The sequence below is a fragment of the Sus scrofa genome, chromosome 14 (genome assembly GCF_000003025.6).
Source record: "Sus scrofa isolate TJ Tabasco breed Duroc chromosome 14, Sscrofa11.1, whole genome shotgun sequence".
Taxonomy (NCBI): Eukaryota; Metazoa; Chordata; class Mammalia; order Artiodactyla; family Suidae; genus Sus; species Sus scrofa.
Window position 1 is genome coordinate 116086193 of NC_010456.5, and position 24749 is coordinate 116110941.

General features: G+C 40.5%; 1 protein-coding gene across 2 annotated transcripts in view; it reads left to right on the forward strand.

The window, feature by feature from the left end:
• SORCS3 (sortilin related VPS10 domain containing receptor 3) overlaps positions 1 to 24749 on the forward strand; it is a 615258-nt gene that overhangs the window by 499017 nt on the left and 91492 nt on the right. For both annotated transcript variants that reach the window (XM_021072812.1, XM_021072813.1), the window contains 5 exons: positions 606 to 785; positions 10261 to 10407; positions 12138 to 12240; positions 17431 to 17507; positions 20367 to 20458. In XM_021072812.1, coding sequence (XP_020928471.1) covers positions 606 to 785; positions 10261 to 10407; positions 12138 to 12240; positions 17431 to 17507; positions 20367 to 20458 — 599 coding nt within the window. The remainder of the gene's footprint in view (positions 1 to 605; positions 786 to 10260; positions 10408 to 12137; positions 12241 to 17430; positions 17508 to 20366; positions 20459 to 24749) is intronic.

The window sequence follows — 24749 nt, forward strand, 5'->3', positions numbered from 1 at the left end:
TTCAAATATTACTTTATTATCAGAAGAAACCCCCTCACCCTTTACTCCTAAGATATAACACAGAACTCCAGGATACAATAGGTCTAAGTAGTGCTGCTCTGTTTCAAACTGAGTTGGATGCCCAGAGCCCTGCCCATTTGCTATGCCTCCATGCAACCCTTCCTGCTATCCCCATGACTAAATATTCCAAAGAATGTATGAAAACTTCTACACTAAAAAGTTTGAAATCATGAATGAAGATCTAATAAAGGGATAGGCCCTGTCTTTTTTTGCATGTGTGTCTCCTCTTGCAAGGCTGTGTGTCTCCATGAGTACTAACACTAATTTCCAGTTATAGAAATAAAAAATGAAAGTGGATGGATCCCTCGAAGCCATGGAAAATGATACCCACCAAAGCCCCTTACACCCATCTTACTATTGCTTAGGAAGGAACAGAAATCATGAGGCTCATAGTTTAGAGCCGTGGCCCAACACAAAATTGTTTAACATTGCCTATAACTCAAGCTTTTTCTCAACCATTTCATAAGTCATGGTAATTATTCTGGGTCCAGTGGGCAGGGAGATATGGAGATCTGCTCCCTTATAGGCCTTCCATCTTCTTACAGGACATGCACATCATCAGTACCGATGAGAACCAAGTGTTTGCAGCCGTCCAGGAATGGAACCAGAATGACACATACAATCTCTACATCTCAGACACACGTGGGATCTACTTCACCCTGGCCATGGAGAACATTAAGAGCAGCCGAGGACTAATGGGAAACATCGTTATTGAATTGTACGAGGTATGTAGCCAAGATTATCCTGCACCTGGATCTGACTTTCTCTTTCATGAGTTTTAAAGGTATGAACACAAGCTTTGGAGTCAAATAGTCTTGAGTTCAGATCTCAGTTGTACACCTCGTGATTGGGTGACTTTAGGCAAGGGATTTAACTCTTCCATGCCTCAATACCATTACCTGAAAAGTGGAGATAAGTTATTTAAAAAGATTATTGTGAGAATGAGAGAGGTGTTTGTAAAGCATTTAATGCGGTGGCTGACTCAAGACTTCAATAAATGTTGCTAAAGTTGACGTTCATATATGTATATGTGTGATTACAAGCCAGAAGTGAAAGTAATAGACCTCTGTGATCTCTTAAGTACCTTTTTCAATCCTATGCTTCCTTTTATGAGGTCTGGGTGGAGGGAGTAGTGCCATTTATATACATGTATATCTCTATGTATCTATGAATCTATGTATCTATCTATCTACTTTACAGCTGCACCTGTGGCACATGGAAATTCCTGGGCTGGAGGTCAGAGTTGCAGCTGCCAGCCTACGCCAAAGCCACAGCAACAGCAGATCCAAGCTGCATCTGTGACCTATGTCATAGTTTGCAGCAATGGCAGATAACCCACTGAATAAGGCCAGGGATCAAACCCACATCCTCATATACACTATGTTGGGTTCTTAACCCAGTGAGCCACATGGGAACTCAAGTAGTGCTATTTATTTTCTTTAAATTATTTGGAAAGTCAGTGTTCTGTGAACAAATTTATAGGAAAGAAAAGAAAATATTAGTGGTGGGAGTGAGGGTTTCCCTAAAGTGCCACTAGATGCCAACACCTGTGCATGAAGAAAAACTGGCATTAACTTAAATTGTCTTTCTTTCTTTCTTTTTTATTATTATCACCTTTATTGAGTTTCCAATTCTATTGAATTTCTGTTTTAATGTGATCACCAATTAAAGGATAATTTATCTAGGAAACCAAATGACAACATTTAGGAACTAGATTAAAAAAAAAAAAACAAAAGCAAAAACAACTTTACTGTATAATAGAAATTGAAGAAACTTTATAAATCAACTATACTTTAATTTAAAAAATCTAAAACAAAACAAAAGCAAAACCAAAAAACATTGTTTTGGTGATCCTAAATCTATAGTGTTTATTTATACCTCCAGAAACAGTGTGTGACTTTTGTCAGTCCTGGCCACAGTGGAAGAACTTAACTGACCACTTCAACCTGATGGGTTGATTTGAGTTTTAAAAGTGTGTCTTATTATCCAACATTCACTAGTGACTGGTGTCAGGCTGTGCTGGCTGAGGTCATTCATTCATGGCAGGATGAGTTGTCTGTTGTGGATGGCAGCCTCAGATGGCTTGGGTGTGCTACTCTATTGTGAGTTTTCCTCTTTGAGAAGTGGGAGCTGCTTTCAGAACCTGGGGATCAGTGCCTGGGTTTTTTGCTTTGCAGTGGTCTCTTCTGGGCGGTGTCTATCAGAATTCCAGCATCCCTATCCTGGTATCTAAGCTGGCTTCTCAATTACTAAGAGTGGTAGAAACATATAAGATTACAATTATTTTATTAGGTAGAAGGAATGTTACACAAAGCCATGTGGCGAATGGAAGTACTTTAAAAAACAGAGAGAAGTGAATTTCATTGGGTATAAAACAAAATCGGTAGAAATACTCTGATTTTCTGGGATGTAGTAGACAAGTGCTGAAATAATTCCCTTAGCAACAAGGTCCCAGCTTGGGAAATGGCTTAGTTTTCTTCCTTAAATTGTAAAGACTGGAAGAGATGACTAAGGGGTGTAAATGGCTTTGGGAAGCTTAACTTTTCATGCCTCTAATCACACGAGGAGGCAGAAATACATCTTTGTTATTGGGCATTAAATCATATCTGTGGGAAGGTTTGGCTGAATGTTCCCAGGACTGAGGCTATTCCTGTTTGCACCAGTAAGCCTATAGAGGTAAGAGGATTATTCACACTTCTATGACCAGACACTAATAGGGGAGGTGGACATTGCTTCAGATGACCTTTCAGTTGAGAAATCCCTGTTTCTCTGACTCTATTGATGTGGTGGGTGAGTTTACCATTGTGCCATTCTTTTTCTAAAAAAGGGTGCCTGAAATTCCTTCGTCATCTAGAACAGTGAGACATTCTGACCTGAAGTGGAGCATGAATAAAAATGAAGAATGTACCAAGATACATGTAATATTTTTTTGTCTTGCTAAAGTCAATCTTATTGGGGGGGAAAAATGTAAGGTATCATTGCAGCCACAGAGAAGCAAGATGTGCCAGGCAAGGGAACGTCTCTAAAACCAATTCTGTTAAGCTTGTTCTCCATTCATTTTTATCAGGGCTTCTGTGACCCTGCGTTTTGTTCAAGCCCATGGGGAAAGCAGGAGAAATAAGAGTTCTTACCTTCAGAGCCTGCATTCTAGTTTGTTGGACTCTGAAGGGGTCAATAAACAAAGTTCCTCTTTTACCTGCCTGAGATTGAAACCAGTTGAAACAGAAAAAAAAGGTGAGACAAAAGGACATCAAATGTCAGCTTTCCTGTTCTTAAAAGCATGTGGGAGGACGTGGTCTTACTAATACTGCTCCCCAGAACTGGACTCATCCATCCAGTCACAGGCAGAAACAGTGAATCAAAATCTCTCCCATGGAAGACTGTCTCTAACAACACAGCATTGAGGTACAGAGGATGTGATCTTTGCAGGCAGATCCCGAAAATAGTTGAGTTAGGGATGTGCTGTACATGCCCAGTTCTTTTTCTCAGTGTTACCAATCTGATTATTAGTACTTTTGCCCTGGGGAGGAAGAAGTGAAGAAGTGGAAGCTATCCCAAGTGCCAAGAATAGCGTAAGCCAAGAATTGGACAGATGGTGTAGATTTGTAAGACTGTAAGCTAACCCATCTAATTGTGTAGAATAGATGGTTGTCAGATACACGAATGAGTGCTAGATAAGTAGTTGGGATTCAGATTCTAGAAGGCATTTAATACCAAGGGAAAAAATTGTATCCTGACACTATCTATATCCATGAGCATATTGAAGGTTTTTAGAGGGTGGTGCTGTTTTGCACCTGGATATACATTCTATGACTTGGAGATAAAGCTCAATTTAATTAGTCTCTAGGCATCATTAGACTTTAACCTTCTTCACTGGAGATTCTCATAGAAACTGAGATTGTGTACCATATGGCAAGTTAGCAAAGAGACTATAATTTTTCTGGACTCTGAATGCCCTTGAGTAATACAGCTGGAAAAAAAGAAATCCAGTAAGCTTTCACATTCAATTCAGCTAAATTAGCAAACTTTCATGGAGTGTATTTTGTCTGATGAGGCCAGTACATGAGACTCACAAGCTCCTGGGAAGATATAAGCGACTCTAGTAGGGTAGTGATCACAAACTAACTTGTGTTAGAGATATGATTCCTGCATGTTAGAGGATCACTAAAAAGGAATTGTTAATTCTAACTCGATGAATGTGGAGAGACTTGCAGATGAGAAGGTTTAAATGATGAATTGCCAGAGCATAGGAGAAAGGCATGCCTAGTAAAGTTCTAGCATGAGAAGAGGACCACAGTCTGATGAGCAGAGGTCCATTTTCCTGGAATGTTGAATGACCTTGGAAAAGGGATAAAGGGATAAAGATGCTAGTAAAGAGCTTGACTGAAGAGTTGGGTATTTATTCTCTGGGCTAGTATTTCTCTATATTTTTCCCTTACATCTAGCAAATGATAATCGTATGCATGATGTATTCCCTATGCCAAGTTATTTTGTAGCTCTATATTATAATGTAACGTATGATTACATCTGTTTTCCCTTAGCTCTATGTTATAATGTAACATATGATTACGTCTGTTTTCCCTTGTCTGAAATGTCAGATTTGCCCTCAGTTAACACACATGTGAGGTGGTTCAAGCTGACTCTGGCCCCTCAAAGCTCATGGCATGTCACTCCATCTTCCACATGGAACTCTCAGACCTCTTCTTGACATTGAAAAGAGAACAAAGAAAGTGAGAATTTATTTGAGAATTCACGTTGAAGATCTTGGCTTTTCCTTTACTGTGGGTGCAATTTCCGGTTGTAGAGAGTCTTTTGTGTTCTGTTCAGTTCCTGCCTCAGAGAACAATATTGTCATGGCTGTAATTACATAATCAGGGGAGAAAATAATTCTTGAAGGCCAAATAATAATCTTTTCTTTAAGGCGTCAGAGCCCATCCCATCAAAACAAGGCTGGTGTTGATGGTGAATGTAGTTCATTACGTGTGTTCACCATTCTTCTTATGACACTCTTCATAGAGAGCTCTGTTGTGGTTTTTTGACGTCTCTAACTATAAACTACATTTCTTCTTAGTTGTCCTCCACTGATAAATCAGGTAACAAATATTCTTTCCAACACTCTCAGTTATATTATGGAAACATGCTCTGAGCTGCTGCATTTTCTTCAGTATTTTCCTCATCTAACTTGTAACTCTGTGTAATAATAACAGCACACCATGTAATGCCTTAGACTGGCATTGTTGAATAAATATATAATACAGCTACACATGCACTTTAAAATTTTTTGAAATATAGAAAAAAGTAAAAAGAAACAGGTAAAAATAGTTGTAATAATATATTTTATTTAGCCAAAATATCCAAAATTCTATCATCTCAGTATATGATTAATATGAAAAATTACTAATGAAGTATTCTATGGTTTTTCTTGTCATACTAAGTCTACAATATCCTGGGTATAATTTACACTTCCCAAGTACATCTCAATTCGTATGCTAAATTTTCCCCATAAATACTTGATCAGAATTTACATTTCATAAAATTTATGGTAGAAGTAGATTCAAGTTATTCCAAACATACTTAAAAGTTTGCCAATAACTGGACCTGGTATTGGTTTTTAAAGTTAAGTTTAAATTCGTTAAAATTAAACAAAATTCAAAGTCAGTTTCTTAGTCCCATTGTCCACATTTCAAGTTTTCAGTAGCCATATGTGGCTAGTGGCCCTGATATTACAACCCTTAACAGTTTATATACTCTTTCTTATCTATCACAATATCTCCTTGTGGTAGATATCATTCCCTGTTGTCCACATGAGAGTACAAAGATGCAGAGAATTTGCTAACTTGGCTCAGATCTAAAGGGCTAACAAGTGGTAGAGCTGTGTTGGAATCAGCCCACGTCTATTTGAGCAAAACACCCCAAGTACTTCCTACTATGCATTTTCTCACATTCATTTTTTTTTTTTTAAATTGGGATATAGTTCATGTATAGTAAAATGTACCCTTTTGGTTCCATGAGTTTTGACAGGAGTATTTGCATCTACAGTCATAATCAAGATATAAAAAACAGAGGATATTGTCCCAAAATATCCCCTCTTACGGCCCATTTGTCATCACCCTCCTCCCATCCAAAGTTACTGGCAAACCAATCTGATTTCTCTCTCTCCATCCAGTAGTTCCTTTTCTTGATTTCGTATGAGAGAAATTATATAGTAGGTAGCCTTTTGAGTCAAGCTTCTTTCCCTTAGCTCGTTGAGACTCACCCATATTGTTGAATATCAATCAATGCTCCCTTCTTTCTGCTTCTGAGTAGTACTGTGTTGCCTGGGCATTTCCTCATTTGTTTAGTTACTCATCACTTGAAGGTCATTCAAGTTGTTTCCAGTTTTGTGTAATTTTGAATAAAATTTCTGTGCACATTCATGTGAACTTAAGTTTTTCTTTCTTACATGTAAATACCTGGTAGTGGAATTGCTAGGTCAAATGTAAGTATATGTTTATAAAAATTGACCAAACTATGTCTTAAGTGGCAATGTTATTTTGTATTCCCACTGGAGATGTATGTGATTTCTAGTATGCTTCACATCTTCACCAACACATGGAATTATCAGTTTTCTGTGTGTGTGTCTGTGTGTATGTGTGTATCTGTGTGTATGGGCATGTTGTGCACATGTGTGCATGTTTACACATTCCTTTAGGGACCTAGTGGTAACTTGTTAGTTTCATTTAAATTTCCTAATGATTAATTATCTTGACCTCTCTGAGGATGGAGAAAATGAAACTTTCTGAGCCATCCTTAGTGTTCTGTCCTCTTTGCCTATCTTACTGGTGTTTCATTGCATTTCCAGTTTCTAGTGCCTGCCCTCCACCCACTGCTTTATGACCTTTATTGTGGTCCTTCCTTGGCCAGGTGGATAGCTACTTATAGACTCCAAGGGGACATTTTTCCCAAGCTGACCTTCATTGGCTGCTCACCGCAGGAACAACTCTAGGGACAGCCCAAAGTAGACCATGGTAATTGCTTTTCCCAGCAGAGCCCTGGATTCCTTGTCCTTAGGGCTCAGAGAGGTGAACAACAGATGACAGTGCCACCTGGACTCAGTGCTCTGCCAAGGGGCTGCTGTCAGTGTCCCTTTGTACCTCAGATTGATTCCCAGAGGAAAAGTGGGCCATGCAGGCCTGATATCTTGTACTACCCTCTTCTATGGGGACCACCACAAACTGGTACCTTTCTCCTTAAACTCTTGGGGCCAACAGCAGCCAAAAAGCAGGTCTGCTTCCAGACTACGGTGGGAAGACACCCATTTAAGTCTATCAGATTCCAAGTACCTCTATTGATGGAGAAGAGTTAAAGTGTATGTCTCATTCTCCAACTTCTTTACATTGTATATAGTGGGGCTTAGTAGTGTTTCTTGAATCTTTTGTGTGTGTCAGAGATATATATTTAGCAACTTATGTACATACATGTGTGGGTATGAATCTACTAGACTGTGACATACTTGGGTTGCAGTTCAAAAATTTGAAAGCTTTTGGCTTAAGACACAGAAAGTAAGGTGCCCTCCAAACTTATAATCTATTTGTGCAAGAGATGGAGCCAAGAGGCAATTCAACAATAATGTTAGAACTTTTACCAATCCAAATACAAGTGGAAAGTGTTCTATTTTTTGCTGTTGTTATTGTTCTTGTTGTTTGTATGTTTATTTTTTCAGACAGGAGAGAGTTTTCTTTGGTGTTATTTGCAACTGCAAAAGAAATATCTTCAGGAGTGCAGATGGGCTCCTTAAAAATCTCTCCTTCCTGTAGCTTTTCAATCCCCATTCTCCTGATTTTGCTCTCAGACTATGTGGGGCACACAGAAAATACCTGCCTGAGTGGTGGAGTTCTCAATGGGAGTAGGGTAGTATAAGATTGACATATTATGTTTTCCAAACATGCCAGAAGAATACAAGAAGCAACCAAGTGGCTAGTAATTCATGCTGGAATGCATTGAGCTTGGGGGCTGGGGATGGCGGTGGGGGAGATACAGAAGCCCCACATGAGCAGACTCAGGAGTCTGAGTCTGACCTGTGTGTGTCCTAGAAAGTAGATAGCAAGGCTCTGGGTACATGTTGGATGGTGGGGCAGGGGTAAGGGGGTGAGCTGACTTAAGGAGAGAGTGCTATGGAGTCATTATCTTGTGGTCCAACAGAAAAGGCACCAGCTCTGTGTCTAAGAAGAATAGCAGAGAAGGCTCTAAGGAAACAAAGATTCCATTCTCTGTGAGGAATAATTGGTAATCAGGTTTAAGAGAAACACCTTTGCAACTGGTCTTAAAAACTGGGGTGATCTGAGGGCCTCACAGCCCCTGGATGAGCAGTTAAGGTACTAGTATTCCTGAAATAACACTGATTTTAAGCAGCTAGAGCAGGGACAGTACCTCCAGGGAAGGGCATGACTCTGACACCACTGCCCTTCCCACATGCTGGCTTGTCTTTACCCACCCTCTGGTCTAGTTAGGGAATCTAATCAATGCCATTATTGGCTTTTTGTCAAACTCCCCTGGTGGTATCCTTCCCAGATAATACTCTTGCCCTCCTGACATTCTCTGTCCATTTTTTATTGTTGTTGTTGTTTTGAGGTTTTTGTTTTGTTTTGTTTTTTCTTTTCATTCATTTCATTCTCTATTCTCTTTCAAGGCCAGTCATGTTACTTAAAAAAACAAAACAAAACAAAACAAAAAAAACTTCTTATTTCATCAACTAAAATATGCTATTAAAAAAGAAAAAAAAAAGAACTTATTTCCATGAAATTCTTTCCCTTTGCTCCCACTGGCATCCTCTCAGAACTGCGGTAAACCTCAATTTTCAATGTCCTTCAAAGAATGGGGATAACTAAAATTAAAATTTTCACATATCTGAGTGTTATCAGAAAACTTGCCCTTCCACCTCTTGTTTTTATATATTTAAACAATTTGGACTCCCTTTGCTTTGGAACATGCTGAAACTTGAACAGGAAGTGAAGGGAATCTTTCTTTGACATAGAGTGTTGTCATGCTAAATATCTCTTATTGCCCAGATGTAGGCATAGAAGAAATAAAAGTGAGTCAAATCTGTACTTACTCTTAAACCAACCCTTCTGGATCATAAATCTCCTAGCTCTCTATCTATGTGTTTTGCAGTGATGCTCTTCTCTCTTCAGAATATCAAGGGCATACAGACCTCCGTACATCAGGGACCCTGGCAATAGTTCTCTTTGTTATCTGTGGTATCCTTTATAGGTGACTGAGGAAAAAAAAAAGGAAAGGAATTTTTTATTCCACCTCTTTCAACCCAAAGATGGTATGGGAATTACCCAAAAGTCACATAGTGATATAGTGGGACAGCCAGAGACAGGGCCTGGTCTCCAAGCTGGGTCATCTGCCTAAAAATATCTGCCTTGCCTCGAATCAGGACACCTGGACTTCTACAACTATGAATTATACCTTGATGCTTTGCAAACCTGTCTATAAGCCCTTTCTGAGCAAAATGCCATGCTCTCATTTATTTATTTATTCATTTATTTTTAACTTTTATTGAAGTATAGTTTACAATGTTTCAAATGTACAGTAAAATGATTCAGTTATGTATTTTACATACATTTTATATATGTTATATATGATATATATCATATGTATTATTTTAAGTAATATATTTTATATAATGTATCTATATAATTGAAATATATACAATATGTTCTTTTATATATTCTTTTTTGGATTGTTTTGCATTATAAGGTATTATAAGGTATTGAATTGAATTTCCTGTGCTACACAGTAGGTCCTTGTTGGTCATCTGTTTCACATATAGTAATGTGTACCTGTTAATCCCTAATGTTCTCTGGAAGGAGTAGCTCCCTCGGTTGTCATCAACCACTCCCACCCCAAAGGGAATGTTGATCGTTGATTAAGGATAAGGTGTCCTCTGAATACTGTGCAGAGACTTGTAGAGTAGGGAAAAGCAGATGACTAAGAGGGGAGTGGGGCTTTTGGTTTGTGGGGGTAGGGAACAGAGGGGAACTTAAACTTCTCCGACACCACGTGGTATATGACATTTGTCACCATGCCCTTCACCTTTTCCTCTTTTGTACCCCCAACATGCTGTGGAAAATGCTGGGGCTTCTCCTAGGGATTCTCCCAAACTATAGGTGTTTTGGCCCAACATGTTTCTCCATGTCCCACCTTTTTTCCTAGGTAGCAGGTATCAAAGGGATATTCCTGGCAAACAAGAAGGTGGATGACCAGGTGAAGACATACATCACGTACAACAAGGGCAGGGATTGGCGTCTACTGCAAGCTCCAGATGTGGACCTGAGAGGAAGCCCTGTACACTGTCTGCTGGTCAGTCCCTCAGCCTCACGTGAGACCACAGGGCAGGCTGGTTACACTGGGGATGCTGGGGATGGATAAATTCCTTCAAGGAGGCCTTGGAAACTGGCTGGTGCTGGACAGGGATTTCCTATAACTTCCAGGGCATTGATTTGTGGACACAGACTGCCTTATCACTTGGAGGGAAAGTTCTGCTGAATTCCACAAGCTTTTACTGAGAATATACTATGTGCTCCAACTCCTACTAAGATAAGTAAACACAAGAGAAAGAACCAGGGGCTAAGGATTCCAAACAGAGCTCAGTAGTGGGTAAATACCTATTAGCTGATGCTGATATGATACAGTTTGATAAGTGCTTGATAGTGGTCAAGGTAAGCAAGAGTTGCCTTGGAAGCCCAAGAAATGTCAGGCTGGTAGGTCCACATGGAGCAATAGTTAATCTCTCCCATTCTCAGGGTTCCAGCTGTATGGAATATTAGGGTGGCCACCATGGAAGACATGATGTATAAGATACTGTCTCTGTCCTCAGGGGCTGCAGTGAGAGATGGGGAGGGAAGAAAGGTAATTAACAGTGAAATTCACAACCCTCAGTGACTGCTTACAGAAAACCTATGTGAGAAATGTTTTCAAGGACTCAGAAATGGTTATGTTTCTCCTTCACAAAATAAGTTGCCTTTTACCACTTACTAAAAAGGTTTATCAACCATATATCATATTCTAGACATTATGTTAAAAACTGGAAATCTAGTGTTAAATAGGAAAAAAAGGATATTTTCCATTTTGTAGTTTTAAGTCTAGCTCCATGTTTTTGGTTTAGGGTCCTAGGGAGGTCAGAGACAGATGCCTGCCTACCTCTGGGAACTGGTCATAGCAAGAACTTTTTTCCCCAAACCTCACCCATGGATTCATCTTATTTTATTAACCTAATTTTCTCTTTTTCCCAGTTTCACAATGTGCTCATTTTTATTTATTATGGGCCCTACATCTCTATAAATCCCCAATCCTTTTATAGAAGCTCACATAGGGAGGAACAAGTAAATGAATAAAGAACACAAACTTAGGCCGGTGGCTACAGCTCCGATTCGACCCCTAGCCTGGGAACTTCCATATGCCACGGGAGCGGCCCAAGGAATAGCAAAAAAAGACAAAAAAAAAAAAAACAAAAAACAAAAAAAAGAACACAAACTTACATGAGTTTTAGATCATGGCTTCAAACATTTTAAGTAAAATTTGAAGTGAAATTACAAACAGGAGCCAAATACATAAAGCAGAAACAGACTACCTGATTGAAGAAGAGGATAGGGGACCTGAGACTCCCCCTTAGCTTCCCCATTTCACTGCTCCCCCTGGCCCCCTAGAGCTCCAAGAACCAGAGTATGATGGTCAGCATCAGATGTGGGAGAAGGTCAGTGTCATCCTGTGCAAAGGAATGGTCACAGAGGTTTTGTTTGACTGACCATGAGCTGGAACTTGATGGATGGGTGGGGGTGAGGGAGAGCGGCATATCCTTGTTATGGGAGTGGGGACCAGCACAGGCCTATGGGTGGTGCTCAGGGCAGCTTCTGATGTGAGCATATAGGCTGTTCAGGGAGAGATGACCCCTGCCCAAAGCTAAGTGAGTGGCTCACATCTGACCTTTGCTGTTCTGGAAGCTGAACACAAGAGAGCCCCATCTCCGGTGGGACAGGAGTGCATGTCAGGAGTTTCCTGGAATGAAGCTACTTTCTTCTTTTCCATTGTAGCCCTTCTGCTCCCTACACCTACACTTGCAAATCTCTGAAAATCCGTATTCCTCAGGAAGAATCTCCAGCAAGGAGACAGCTCCAGGGCTCGTGGTGGCTACAGGTAAGAAAGGCATTCCCTGGGCTTCTTCCTCACTGAGGGCCTCTGGAAGATGTTATGACCTCATTGGAATCATTTGAGCATCAACTAAATGCTATGGGCACTCTTCCCACATAATAGGCAGGATTCGTGGAACTCCAAGGCTAATCTAGTAACCCAGCAAAAGAACTCCAGACAGTTGTAACTCTTGGTAAATGCACCATCCTACATGGTGAGAGGTTAGTCCACTGTGCTTAGTGAGAGCCAAGAGTTCCTCTCCAAGTAAATTGACTGATCAGCAAGGTTGTTTTTAGTAGAGAATTCTCACTTTAAGAAAATGTGATATATCAACTTCCTAGCCCACCCAGTATAAGTTGGGGTAGTTTTCTCTTTACACAGAGAATTCTTTACAAAGGGTTTCACCTCAGAGCTGTTTTTAATCAGGAGGTCTCTGGTGCATGTAAAGGTTTGTTTACACATGATTAACCACTTGGCTGAGAGCCTGGGGGAAAGGGCAGAAAAACTCCAGGTTGCATTGTTGAAACCACTGTCCACTGAACATCAATCAGAAAGGAAGATAAAACAACTCTGAGATGAAAATGAAAGTCTCTGGGGGAATGTGCTTGATTAGTATGCATTTGATTTGCATACACCTTTTCAGGAATACATTGATGGCATAAAGCAAGGCGGGCCTCTAATCTTCCAAGTTAGAGCTCTGGTATTAGGCAGCTTTTTGCTAATCAAAGCAGATAAATTCACAGAGACTTTCTGAGATGGCTTAGTCTGTTTTCTCTCATCAACCTGAAGCCCTGGCCCCTGAAGTTGCTGTTCTCCTAGACCTCACTTCCTTCTTCAGCTTCCAACTGCATGAACTTTCAAATACCACCAGTGACCACTCCCATCAGACTGACAGCTCTCATAGTCTTCTGATGTCTCAGTCACTCCTCTCAACCTGGTAGGAATCAGATCCGCCATACTTAACACCACTGGCTTCAGGGATCCCAGGACAGTGAGGGATAAGGGCAGGCTCTATTGCTATTCTCCTGACTGGAGGACTGATCTCCACACTCCATAATCCATGCCAGTTTGAACCCCCACCTCTGAGACTGCTACATACTCTGCCTTTCCTCAAAGCCCATAGGAGGCTCTGGACCCCTCTTGTGGAAGTAACCTTGGACAGCAGTAATCAATAAGAAAATCTAACATTATTTAAACACTAACTATGTAGCCAGGCATTGTTCCATGTGGCTTAACCACCCCAACTGTCTGTTTTCATTGGCAAAGTGGGAATAATAGTGCTGACATAGTAGAATCTGAATACTAAATGAAGCAATGGATTTAAAGAGCTCAAAATAGTGTCTAGGGCATACTGAATGCTCACTACATGTTACCTATATCATCATTAATATTATAGAAATTTAGAACTGCTCTTGTTGCACCAGGAGAATGTAGTTTGCACATCACCTTCAATAGAATCCATCAATATTATGCATCCACAGAATGGCTGAATACACTCAGGAGTCCTGCTTTTCAAGCTGAACTCTGACATAGCCTTAGGAATTTGGCTTAGTTCTTTAACCTTTGAGCTTCATTTTCCTCTTCTGTAAATCAAGTCTTATTTCTACCTTGTGAGGGTGTTGCAGAACATAGAGGGGGAGGAGTGTGTCTACAAAATCCAGCAAGGGCTCAGAGCATGGTTGGGAGAATTAGTTATGGTTGTTATTGCCTGTAATTATCATGTGCCTCTAAAGTCTAATGTTAAGACTTTATGAACTAGCAAACATGTAGGCATTACACATTTGATTTTGAAACTCTTTGCATCTGTATATATATGAGAATTTACTAATTCCTTTACTTTCCCCTTTGTAACTCTTGTTGCTCTGTGTGGCATTTTGCATTGAGAGGAATGTAACACAGCTGCCAAATCCTGATCCTAGATCACCCGCACACACCTCATTTCCAACTTGTCTTGACCCTGCTTGCCTGCTTCCCCTGAGAGGTTGTTTCCTACTGGGAAAAATCATTAGGAAATTAGCCAAGGGTGCCTTCAGTGGCCTGTACAGGGCCTGTCTCAACAGGACCCTTTTCCACATCCATGCATTTGGCCTGCTTTCAAGTGTTCATAACCCTGGCCTTTCTCCTCTCGACTCCCACTACTCACTACCTCTTCCCACCTCTCCTGGAAATGAGGTCTTGGGGAAGCTGCAGGGATGTGTGCCTACCCAGGGATCCATCTCTAACTTCTGTTGAGACCATTTCAGAAGGCAGATTGGATGCTAGTTTGGAGACTTTAATGATGGCTTTGAGCTAACAGAAACACTAGCATTCTAAATATCCTTACCATTGTGATCTTCAGCTAGGGATCAAGGAATCACATCTTCCCAGGGCCTTAAGGTGTGCAACTCACTTTGAATGCACATGACCTTATGATGCAGAATAGGTGGTTATTCTTCCCCTTGATTTACAGATGATGAGATGGAGGGCAGGATGAACAGGTGCCATGGTCATGCCCACACTCCCTCTGGCTCCAAGTCTAATCTACCCAATAGCCATTCAGCTAGACCTAGCCCTGAGTCCCTTCACATACCAGCTTCACAGCTACCCATGCTCCCTGCCACACTTCCTACCCACTCTGAATGCCTGTACCCTTGTGTTGGTTCCTCCATAGTGGTGCTTTCCCTCCTTAAAGTGGCTTGTGCACTGTCTGCTTCCTCCTCTACTTACTGACTCTGAGTGGGCATCAGTGGTGACGAGAAAATTATCTCTAATCCCGGACGATATCTCCGTCTCTGTCTTTCACTTGGGAAGATGTGGGACTAAAAGCATGTTGTCTACAGCTGCCCCAAAGGGCACCAGGACCTCTGTGGTTTACCATCTAAGCTGTTGTTGAGAAGCACTCCCTCTTTTTCATCCCTCTCCTTGTTTCTCTCTTCTATCATACCACTTCAGTGGGGACCAGCTACCTTTTCCTCCAGCCTGGCCGGAGGCCACCTTGGGAAGTGCCCTTCCAGTTCCACTGTAGCCTCTGAGGCACATTCTTCAAATCTTCCTTCTCTGACACTGTAACCCGGACTAGCCCAATCAGAGACTTCACTCTCACAGTCCTCTAAAGGACTGAATGTGTTCAATGATGAAATCATTCTGGACACCTCTTTTCTCTCCTTTCCTCTGGGAAATGACTTTCTGGTCCCTGTGATCAACAGCATTTCTTTCAACTAGCCTTTCAATTGACAGAAGATCTTTCCAAAACAGACTTCACTGTGAGCCTTGAATTCTCACCACCACTGTGCCTCCAAAATCAATCTGGTCAAGCTTTCAAGGAGAGGCTAAAGACGTAGGCAGAACCAGCCCTTAAATTGGGTAAGAAATGATGAGACAAATCCCAAGAAGCCATGACAGGGCTTGCAAATTCTAGCCCTGGGGGTACTATTTTCCTGCTCTCTCTCTCTACCACCCTAAGTAGGCATTACTAATGGATCACCAAACTCTATTCTGTTGAAACTGAATATGGCTTCAGAATCCTTATTAGCACAATGCTCTGGGCAGCCATCTGTAAAGGACCCCAGTTGACATTCTCTGCCTATCCCTATTTTCTTTATTCATCCGTGTTTTCCAGAACCTGGATTGGAAGACCTGAGTTCCAGATTCTAGATGTAGCTCTTCAGAGCTGCTCACTATGCCTCTCCCCACTCCACTGGTACCTACTGCCTGAGCTCTGAGCCTCAGGGTTATTTTTGGAAGCCTGAGTGTCAAAACAAGTTGGCTAGCTGTGTGCTCCCTGATGCTGATGGGAGCTTGACAAGCTGTAGCCTGGCTTTAATTTCTCATTTTGAAGCATTAAATGTCAGGAGCTCAATTAACATTTTCATTATTGCATTTTTATTGTGCTCTTATTTAGGCTACAGATGTGTGGGAGCTAACATTCCCTTCCTGCTATTTTTAAAGAAAAAATATCAGCCTCAGTGATAAATTCTTACATGTTTAGGGTACTTTCCTGATTCTTAAGACCTCCCCAAATGTGCATCAATATCAGAACATGATTTAATCATTTGTTCACTCATTCATCCCTTCCGTAATTATTTGCTGAGGGACTAAATTCCAAGTTTGGAGCATCATTCTAGGCTTGGAGAGTATGTAGGGCAACTTGGGCAATACAGATGGACTAGAAAATCATAACCACTTTCTTTTTTCAATAAACATAACCACAGGATGATGAAGTCCAAAGGGGAGAAAAAGAGGAAGGAGAGGGGAAAGGTGCATGAAGGGAGTGGTAGGTGTGGTCAATTTAGGTATAAACCATGCTTGATGGCCATGGTCTGATGAGTATAATCATCTTATTCTGGGCACTTTCTAATGTTAGTAAAAAATTCTGTTAAAGTACAGATGATTTACAACATGCCAATTCCTGCTATATAGCAAAGTGCCTCAGTCATACACACATGCATATATGTTCTTTCTTACATTATTTTCTATCATGGTCTAACCTAGGTGACTGGATATATTTCCTATATCCAACACAGTAGGATCTTGTTGTTTATTCATTCTAAGTGTAATAGTTTGTATCTATTAACCCCAAACTCCCAGTCCATTTATCTCCCTTCCTCTTCCCCTTCGGCAACCACAAGTCTATTCTCTGTGCCTGTGCATCTGTTTTTGTCATTTAGATAGGTTCATTATGGGCACTTTCTAATTTTGGTTACATAGTCTATACTATTGGATTATTCATCTGCCTGACACTCAAGAAACATATTGATGAGTATAAGTTGGAAACACACAGATATGAATAGACACACACACCCATATATACACATCAGACTTTCTTGGGCTAGTATCAGATATGAGGAGAAAGATATTCTCAGGCCCAACTTCGTGCACGTCTACACTTCCATCCTTTTCCACCATCAAGATCAACTTTGAAGAGACTGCTGCTATACAAGAGGAAGAGTTCCAAAGATCCAAGCTAATCAATATTTGGTCTTCGAGTCTTACCATTTGAAGATGCATTCCTGTCATATAATTTATTTATTCATTTCTCCCCCACCATTTTGGGTTATCTTCCCACTGGGTTTTTGACACGACTTCAAGAAAGACTGTACAAATCTACTCTAAACATAACTTGGAAAACCTTTGCTCTCTGCTACCCCTTCCCCCAGCTCCAAGCACAAGTAATCTGTAAAGTGCCCGACAATTTCAAATGATCTGCTTCTGTTTCAGGCAATATTGGCCCAGAGCTCTCGTATACTGATATCAGTGTGTTCATCTCTTCCGATGGGGGCAACACATGGAGACAGGTAATTGGGAGATTTGGGGGCAGGGAAGAGGCATTTAGGGCAAGTTCTGCCAACATGGCATTTTCCTATGGTTCCTCAGGCTCATTATGACTTTTGAGGTGCAAAAATATTGAAACAGCTGTTCTTTTTGGCCCACATAGCTGGCAGACAATGGGGTAAAATGGGAAGAGTTAGGCAGGGGATAAGAAAAACTGGGATTTTCCCAATTTGTTCATTCTTTCACTCAGCAATATGTATGCTAAGGCCAGTGCTGGTGTGGGGGGATTCAAACCAGTAAAACAGTTTCTGTCTCTAATGCGCCATAAGATCCTGGCAAGTAGATCTCTTTCTCTTTCTGGATATGTTTCTTTATCTACAAGATGAAGAGGGTAGAATACCAAGACCAGTAAAGCTGTGGAAGTCCATGGTGGCTTATGAATTGTGTAGGCCCAACTTTAATTAAGTATGAGACAGCCTAATAAATACATGACTATATGAAAAATTAATTCAATTTTATAAACATTTTTTTTGCAGCACTGTCCAATAGAACTTTCAGCAATGATGAAAATGTTCTGTATCTATGCCATCCCATGTGGCTATTGAACACTTGAAATGTGGCTAGTGTCAGAGGGACTGAATTTTTTATTTTGTTTATTTTAATCAATTTAAATGTAAAGTGTCTCATGTGGCTACTATATTGGACAATACAGATTTATACAATGTCAACTAAGTGTCAAGTATAAACCTGAAGAGGTAGTTGAATACTTTGGAGTCCCTTTCCTCATGGAGCCCAAAATTAAGTAGAGGAAACAGGTTCATAAATAACTCACTAGGGTGATTGTATTATTTTAGCGGCATTATGAACTTGCAGGGGAAAGGGAGAAATTGATTATACTTAGGGAAACTGGTAAAGACTTTCTAAGAAGAGATGGCATTTTCATACATCTTAAGGATGAGAAGGTTTCCATCTAAGGAATACAGGGGAAGAGGATGGGATGTCTTAATGATGAGGTGAAGCCACCATCTGAAATCTCCCTGGGAACATTTCTGTTTGCATCCCTTAGTGAAGATAATCATACAATCACCAGCATCATCATCACCACCCCCATTGCTACCACAGTCACCACTACCACTCTCAAAATGAGCTGCCAAGGACCTACTAGACACAACCATTATATTAACCATGAGAAGGCATACAACAAAGAGGAAGGTAAGATGCTTTCCCATAAGACCAGAGTCAGGTAGATGAGGAACAGACACATAAACAAGACCATACCTGCAAAATGTAATATGCTCTAAGTGCTGAATGAGGTAGAAACTGGAGTCTAAACTCTTCTGGTACAGAAACTCCCAAGAAGCCATTGTCCCACCGATAGCAGAAGTAGTGCACCTAGCCAGGTGGTCATTGCAGCATCCCTTCCTTGTGCTGTCACTACTTTGGCTTTCTTTTCTCTTCTCCCAAACAGCTAAGGATTCCAGCTTCCATGACAGTGCTAGACAGGGCGAGAGTTAGCAGTGGCCAGAATGAGAGGATACAGAGAAAAGTGTGAAGAAAATAACTTCTCTCCCACTCCTCAGTGCCAAGAATCTTTTTGTAGTTCTTGCCTTCAGACTTCAATCTGGCATCTCTACTGTGTGGCTTCTCATGGAGCCCATCTCAGCCCTGGAGAGAAAAGTTAGCATTGCAGGCTCAGAGTCAATGTTTATATCTGAAATATAAATAAATGACCCTTAAATCTTTTGTGCATTAAGGCTCATCATTAGTATGGACATTTGTCTTTCCTTGAAAGGGAAATGTGAGAAGAAAATGAGAGCTTTAAGCCTCGAGATTCCATTTACTTTTCTCTGTGGTATTCACTGGGCATATGTACAGGAGACATCATTCCTCCTATTCCCTCCCTTTTAAATCTTCTTATACATTTTTACTCTTTCAAGTATATCTCACTTAACCCACCATCCCAACCTCTCCATCCAGACTGTAAGAGCCACCATTAGTGGTGAAGTGCTAGAGGAATTTTCCAATTCTACTTTCCTCTAGAAGATCTAGAAGAGATAAATTATTCTCTGATGGAGAGATACTTTTCTTGTCTTAGATTGGCTATTTAAAAGTCATAGCTGTGGAAACAATGCTATAGGTGGGGTTTGGTCTGAGCTAAGTCTCCTGAGACTTGCATCCTGGTAGGTGCTTAGTATACACCCATATAGATGGGTGGATGGATGTTCACTGAATGAGCAAAGTAATGATTAGATGTTTGAATAAGTCATGGGCAAATGAATGAATTAAAGAATAACTCTCGGTCCCAGGAAGTACTGTGTCCTCATGAGCATTTAGAGTAAATACCTCATCCAACTTGGGTGGGAGACTAGGAGGTGGAGGCTGAGCCTGTAAACTTAGTCATCATAATGTTTACATGTCTAAAAGAAATTGTCCTTTTAAGTTCCCAGATCATTTAAAGACACACCAGAAGACACAGACCATGTATACATTAGTAAATATCACACTTGATTAAATGAAAAAAAGAAATCTGAGTAGTAACTTAGATGAAAAAGATGGGAAAGCTTTTTGGAAGTCATATTTTCTTTTGGGTTATGTAGTTGAAAATGCTTCTCATTGTCTCAACTTCAAATGGCACACTGGCTCACAGTACTAGGGGAAAGAGCCCTGGCAATGACATTTGAGTGGCCTAGGGAGAGAGTTCTGCAAGTCCATTTCCTCATCAATTAGATGGGGATGACAGTACGTGCCAAACTCTCTGGTAGGATTGTTGGAAGGCTCATAATCTAGATGAAATGATATACGTGAAAGACTTTGTAAACTGTCAAGCACTCTGCAAATGTAAGGCGTTGCTATGACTGTTGTTGTTGTTGTTGTTGTTCCAGATCTTTGATGAAGAGTACAATGTCTGGTTCCTAGACTGGGGTGGCGCCCTCGTGGCCATGAAACACACACCTCTGCCAGTCAGGCATTTGTGGTAAGGACAGCTCCCTCCCCTATTAATGAGCAACTTCTTAGTGGAAATGCTTGGGACAAGTTTTGTGCATGGTTTTGTACCCATTTACGCATTTCTTCATCCATGTCTTCATCCATCCATCCATTTAATACACATTACACCATTTAACCCTTAGATTGAGGTAATAGGCCAGATAAATGACATGAGGAGGTATGATGAATACAATGGGATGTAGGAATGTGTGCTCAGATAAGGCAAAAAAAAAAAAATACACAGGAAGGCCTGGCAAGATTTGGCAGCCAAGATTAGGAATCCAGAGTATAGTAGCTGTAAGAAGGTTAAGTGCATGTAGCAGATGCTAAGTTCAGTTTTAGATCAGCTTAATTTGAGATATCTATGAATATTCAAGCAGAGGTGATGGTTAGTTATTGGATATATTCACCTGAAGATTAGAAGAGTCATCTAGGGTGACACTTTAAATTTTTAGTCTCTAGCCATTAGGTGGTAATTAAAATCATGTCAGTAGGCTCCATGCCTCAGGGAAGTGGATACAAAAAAAAGAAAACAGGGACTCTCATGGAACACCATTGAATACCAACTTTCAGAGAAGAGGAAGAATTACAGGACAGACTAAGGAGAACTACACAAAGAGATAGAAACACAAGGGGAATATTTTCATGGATGCTGAAGAAAGCACCAGATTCTGTAATCAGATTGAATCATCTACAGAGTAAAAGACAATCTACAATTTAGCAAGGAAGTCACTGGTGGTCTTTGTTGGCTAGATTCACAAGAGAGGTGAAGATGAGAGGTAGACTGAAGTATGTGAATGAATGGCTGGATGAGTGAGTGCATGAATGATAATCAATAGATTGAAGTACAGACACAGTGTAGATAATTCTTCCCAAGAAAGTAGATTTTGGAACGAAGTTGAGTGAAAATGCATGATGACAATGATGACGATGATGATGATGATGATGCTGGTTTTTGTTTTTGGCAGAGGATGAATAAATATATATGTTTACATCCTGAAGGGAAAGCATTTCAGGCTTCAGATTTAGCAGAATGAATATCTGAAAGAGAGAATGTTTGATAGTAGAGGGCATGCCCCTCTAGAATAGAGTCATTGGGATTCAGCATGGGCTGGAAGACAGATGCTGGCATAACTCCCAGACCCTTGGCTTTAGAAGACTAACCTCTTTGAGTAAGAGTTTTACTTGGAAGCATCAGATAGTAATTAGGAAGAGGCTTAGGATCCCCAGGTATCAACTTCAAGCTGCAGCCTCCTTGGCAAGAACTTAAAGTTTTTCTTAGTTTGGCCATGTATTAAGTTAACGCTGTTTGCTAAAAAAAAAAAAAAAATGCTCTGCCAACTCAAGCAGGAGCTTGAATAATTCCCAGTATAATTGTTTATCATCCTTTTACTACTGATGTTACAATGTTGAGGTAATATCGGAAGAGTGGAATTACATGATAGTCATGATAGCCAGCATTTACTGAGGGATTATTAAATTCCAGGCACTGTTCTAGGACTTTTACATGAATTATCTTAGTTTTAATTCTTGAAACCACCCTATGCATGTTGGCACTCTCTCTCTCTCTCTCTCTCTCTCTCTCTCTTTTTCTGTCCTTTTAGGGCCATACCCACAGCATATGAAAGTTCCCAGGCTAGGGGTCAAATTGCAGCTACAGCTGCCAGCCTATGCCATAGCCACAGCAATGAGGGATCTGAGCTGTGTCTGTGCCCTACATCACAGCTCAGGGCAATGCTGGACCCTTAACCCACTGAATGAGGACAGGGATTGAACCCAAGTCCTCATGGATACTAGTCAGGTGTGTTACTGCTGTGGCACCACAGGAACTCCAGTCACTCTTTTTATCATAACATTAAAATGCAGACACGTTAAATATCTTTTTCAAAGCTATGCAGCTAGAACCTTGCAGAACCAAGTTATGTATCTATCACAGTGGCTCTTCTGTTTTACCTGATTATTTTCCAGACACTTTAATGAGTCCACAGAAGTCTTCTCACATGGTTGCTGCCCTCTGGAAGATCATGGTCAAGATACAGAGTTTAGGTGGTCCACATATTACTGGAAATCAAAGCATGTCTGTGTCATGATGCTGATTGTGTGCATTGCTGGATTCCCAAGTCAGGGTGCAGCCCTCCCTGGTGTATAAGGGCATCTTCTTGTAGCAAGTGACATGAGGGCTGGTATTTTAAAAAAAAAAAAAAAAAAAGGATGCCAGGAGTAGGAGAGGTGATGAGAGGAAAGCCAAGGGCAGAGAAAATTCTGACCAAGCCTGGAGTTCAGGGTTTTAGGGAGATCACCGAGAACTGTCTTTGGTTAGAATCAAGAATGTGAGTAAATAAGGGTAGGCAGGATGCGTAAGAATGGTACATACCAGTTTAAGGGATTCAGGTTGAATTCAAAGGTAATTCCTTCTACTACTAAGACCTCTCTCCCTCTGCAATGGGAAGACCTCTCTGAGTCGAGGATTGAGCAGGACTCATACTCTCAGGCAGGGCAGCTTGACTCTTAAGATATGTTCGTTTATTGGTTTTTTTAACCAAGAAAAATGACATGTCTTAGCTCTTATTGTTGTGTTCTAACCATTTCTATCCAAATCTCAAGGATATAATTGATAAATGCCCTGCAGACAGGTAGAGCTGGCAGATATTGTCCCCTTAAGACCTGGGGGAAGAGGGTCGCAACCACATCTTATGCTTGAATGTCACACCTGCTCTTCCTCTTTCATTAGCTATCATTGCATGGTTGATTTTTAGAGACTTTTACACAAAAGTTTGTTGTTGCTCTTACCTCTTTTTGGTGAAAGAAGAGGAAAGTATATTTCGCACAAAAAGCGTATATGGAGCAGAGGGACTAAAGAAAATTTGGGTTTTGGTAAATCTTAGCATCTTTACACCTGACCATTCAAATGTTTGTCTGCAAAGATCTGATGACTTCCCAAAGGATCACTTGTCTGGGAATTTTTGAAGAGAAACCATCCATGTTAGGAAAATTATCTAATATCAAATCCTGCCTCTCAAACTCATCAATACAAGGTTTGAGTTTTCCCTTATTCCATAAAATATCTCTTTTTTGATAAAAAATATTTATAGAACTCAGAAGAAAATATCTGCATTACCATTGAATTTCCTCTTATAATAGTAATGAAAATACTACCCTCCATGTGTTTACCAACTTCAATTTACAAAGCATTAAGATGATTTTTCAAACTGAGCTTTTGAAATAGAATTTTCCCTGTTCAAAGGATGTTGACCCTGTCATCTGTCACAAATGCTACAAATGTTTCCCTGAACTTTGATCCCACCTGTGACTTCTGCTTTCTTGCCTATCTATGAATGCCCATCTCTGAAGTGGTCCCTGCCATGGTTAAATGTCAGCTGTTGAGCATGTGTATTAGAAAACAAGTACTGCAAATAACTCATTCAGGAATTCTCCTTTGCACGTCTCTTTCAAGGCCAACTGAATGTTTTTTAAGGGCTTGACCGTATCATTATCATAACCGTTTCCTTACAAACTTCTTGACTGATTTTTGTCTCTGGCTGGCTTATGAGTTGCAAGCTTGTAAAATTCAAATGGCAGCTTCTTCATCAGCAATACTTTTAATTAAGTTATAACCTTCAAGGTAAACAGCTCATTTTAAGTGAAAGAAAGGTTAAGTAATGAGTCCATTGTTCTTTTCTTTAGTGAGTCTTGAACTGACATTATTTTGGCAGCATATACAGATGTATAGATATTTGCATAGGAAAAAGACACCCGCCTGCCTACTCTTACACAAGGGTATAGTGGCTCTCACATTTAAATAATAGCTACTTTGCCTTTCAGAGAAAATAGCAATCATAATTGAAAAGCTGGGGAAACTTTAGCTAGGCTAACAAGGCATGCTGTTCCCTATAAATTGAAATGATAGGTAGCTAGATATGCATGAAGGCAAAACAGCATACAGATGAACCCATCCATTTGTGACCATGTACATTTAGATGCACAGAGATTAGAACATAAGTGCTATTTCAGGTAAGCCCTCCATCCAGTATTACCAGTATTACCTTTGTACCTTAGAAGCATTAGAGTGAAATGAACAATGGAGCCCCACAGAATGAAAATTCACAACAGACAGAGCTACTAATCAGCAGGTAGACTGGGGTCCTACTGTTTGCTTAGCCCTAACAAGCTGTCAGTGTCTCCTTTCATTGGGATGCTCTTAGAAACTGAAAGCAAAACATCACCTGGCCTTTTTTGTTCTGTTGCTCTTCTATAAATGGTTGTGGGCACCAGCATTTTTT